The following is a 1,505-nucleotide window of genomic DNA, read 5'->3' as shown; positions in this document are numbered from 1 at the left end:
AAATCATTCGATTAATCTTATAACCCATTTAAATTTTTATATCTCATTTGTCGACCCCAAAGTTTGTTTGTGCTGTCTCCCCTCTTTGTTCACCCTTTATGGGAAATAATAAAACAAATGTATCTTTATTGCCCTCTTCAATATATTAGACTAATCCCAGATTTCATCTTATTTTCATCTTTTCAATACCACCGCTTTCGACAGCCAGATAGTCTTTTCATATTTAAATTATTTCCTGGCAAACAAAACAAAGATACGCTACTGAAACACTTATAAATAATTGTTAATGAAAAGCCAGAGACACACAGCAAGTAGTAACGTAATGGCTACTATCCCTGCAGAATCGGTGAAACAGTGGACAAGAAACGGCATGAGATGTTGCTTTGGAGTTCTTAGTTGTGTATTGTTATGCGGTGCCGTCTTCACAATTGCATTTGGAGTCGTTATACAGATGGAATACGGTGGACCTATAAATACATTTGGTGGCCATTTTCAGCTTTTTTCTATTCTGCTGCTGTGTTCGGGAACCCTCTACTTCCTTCTTGCAATGTTTGGCATCGGATCGTTAATACTAAATAGCTCTAAGGGCTTATCTATTATGACATATTTTGTGTTAATACTAGCAATTGTGCAAATTTTTACTGGTATGGTCGGTATCGGAGCGAAGGGTTACGTACACGGTGAAATTAACAAGCGCATGAAATCGGCTCAAATGAATTATCTCAAGAATCCCACTTCGCAAATTGCATGGAACACGACACAACGCGAAATGATTTGTTGTGGTATTTATTCGTCGAGTGAATGGTTCAGAGTTTTGGGTGACCACAATCTCCCAGATTCGTGTTGCATTTATAAATCTCCAGGCTGCGGTCTCCAAGCTATCGCCCAAAGCAATTATTACAACGACGGCTGTCTGAGAAGTTACGTTAGTTTTACCAACCTTTACCAATTTGGAATTTCCATATACTGTCTCTTATCTAATTTTCTCCATCTTTTCTTGATAGCAATACCTATATATTTAATACAAAAGCTGGAAGAATACGATAAACTGTAGAATGGTGTATTTGAAATACTTACAATTCCTTCTAATAACTGCTTTATATTGTTACTCGCTTATATTTTTAAAATACTGCTCCAACGAAAATAACCGGTTTATGTGAGGCTGTTTCATTCCGCTTTTTACTAATATGAATAATTTATCTTAGAATGAAACCGGGCAATGGGAATCCATCTAGACATTTCAATTTGCTTTAAAATGTGAACGAACCTTGAAGCATCGTACTGATGTGACGACTAACGCCCACAATGATTTATTTATATAACCTATTTCCGCAATGGCAACTATTGCATCCTGCTTGAGGAGGATCACTTTGACTACGATAAATATCTGCCGGCTGTCCTTTATCTTCGTTGAAAAGTTTTTCTGTGACTATTATGAAGTAAGGAGCATACATACTCGTTCCTAATTTACCGTATAAATTTTATTTCTGTTGTGACTAATTTCT

At 36.3% G+C, this 1,505-nt stretch overlaps 1 protein-coding gene across 1 annotated transcript; it reads left to right on the top strand.

The window, feature by feature from the left end:
• Positions 1–305: 305 nt before the first annotated feature.
• Positions 306–1,499, top strand: LOC106871157 (CD63 antigen). Its single transcript, XM_014917467.2, has one exon. It carries the CDS (start codon positions 323–325, stop codon positions 1,052–1,054), a length of 732 nt encoding a protein of 243 aa, XP_014772953.1. The 5' UTR covers positions 306–322; the 3' UTR covers positions 1,055–1,499.
• Positions 1,500–1,505: the final 6 nt, after the last annotated feature.

Source organism: Octopus bimaculoides, chromosome 2, assembly GCF_001194135.2.
Source record: "Octopus bimaculoides isolate UCB-OBI-ISO-001 chromosome 2, ASM119413v2, whole genome shotgun sequence".
NCBI classification, from domain to species: Eukaryota; Metazoa; Mollusca; class Cephalopoda; order Octopoda; family Octopodidae; genus Octopus; species Octopus bimaculoides.
The sequence above is the reverse complement of the archived record's forward strand: the minus strand, read 5'-3'. Positions and strand labels throughout refer to the sequence as shown.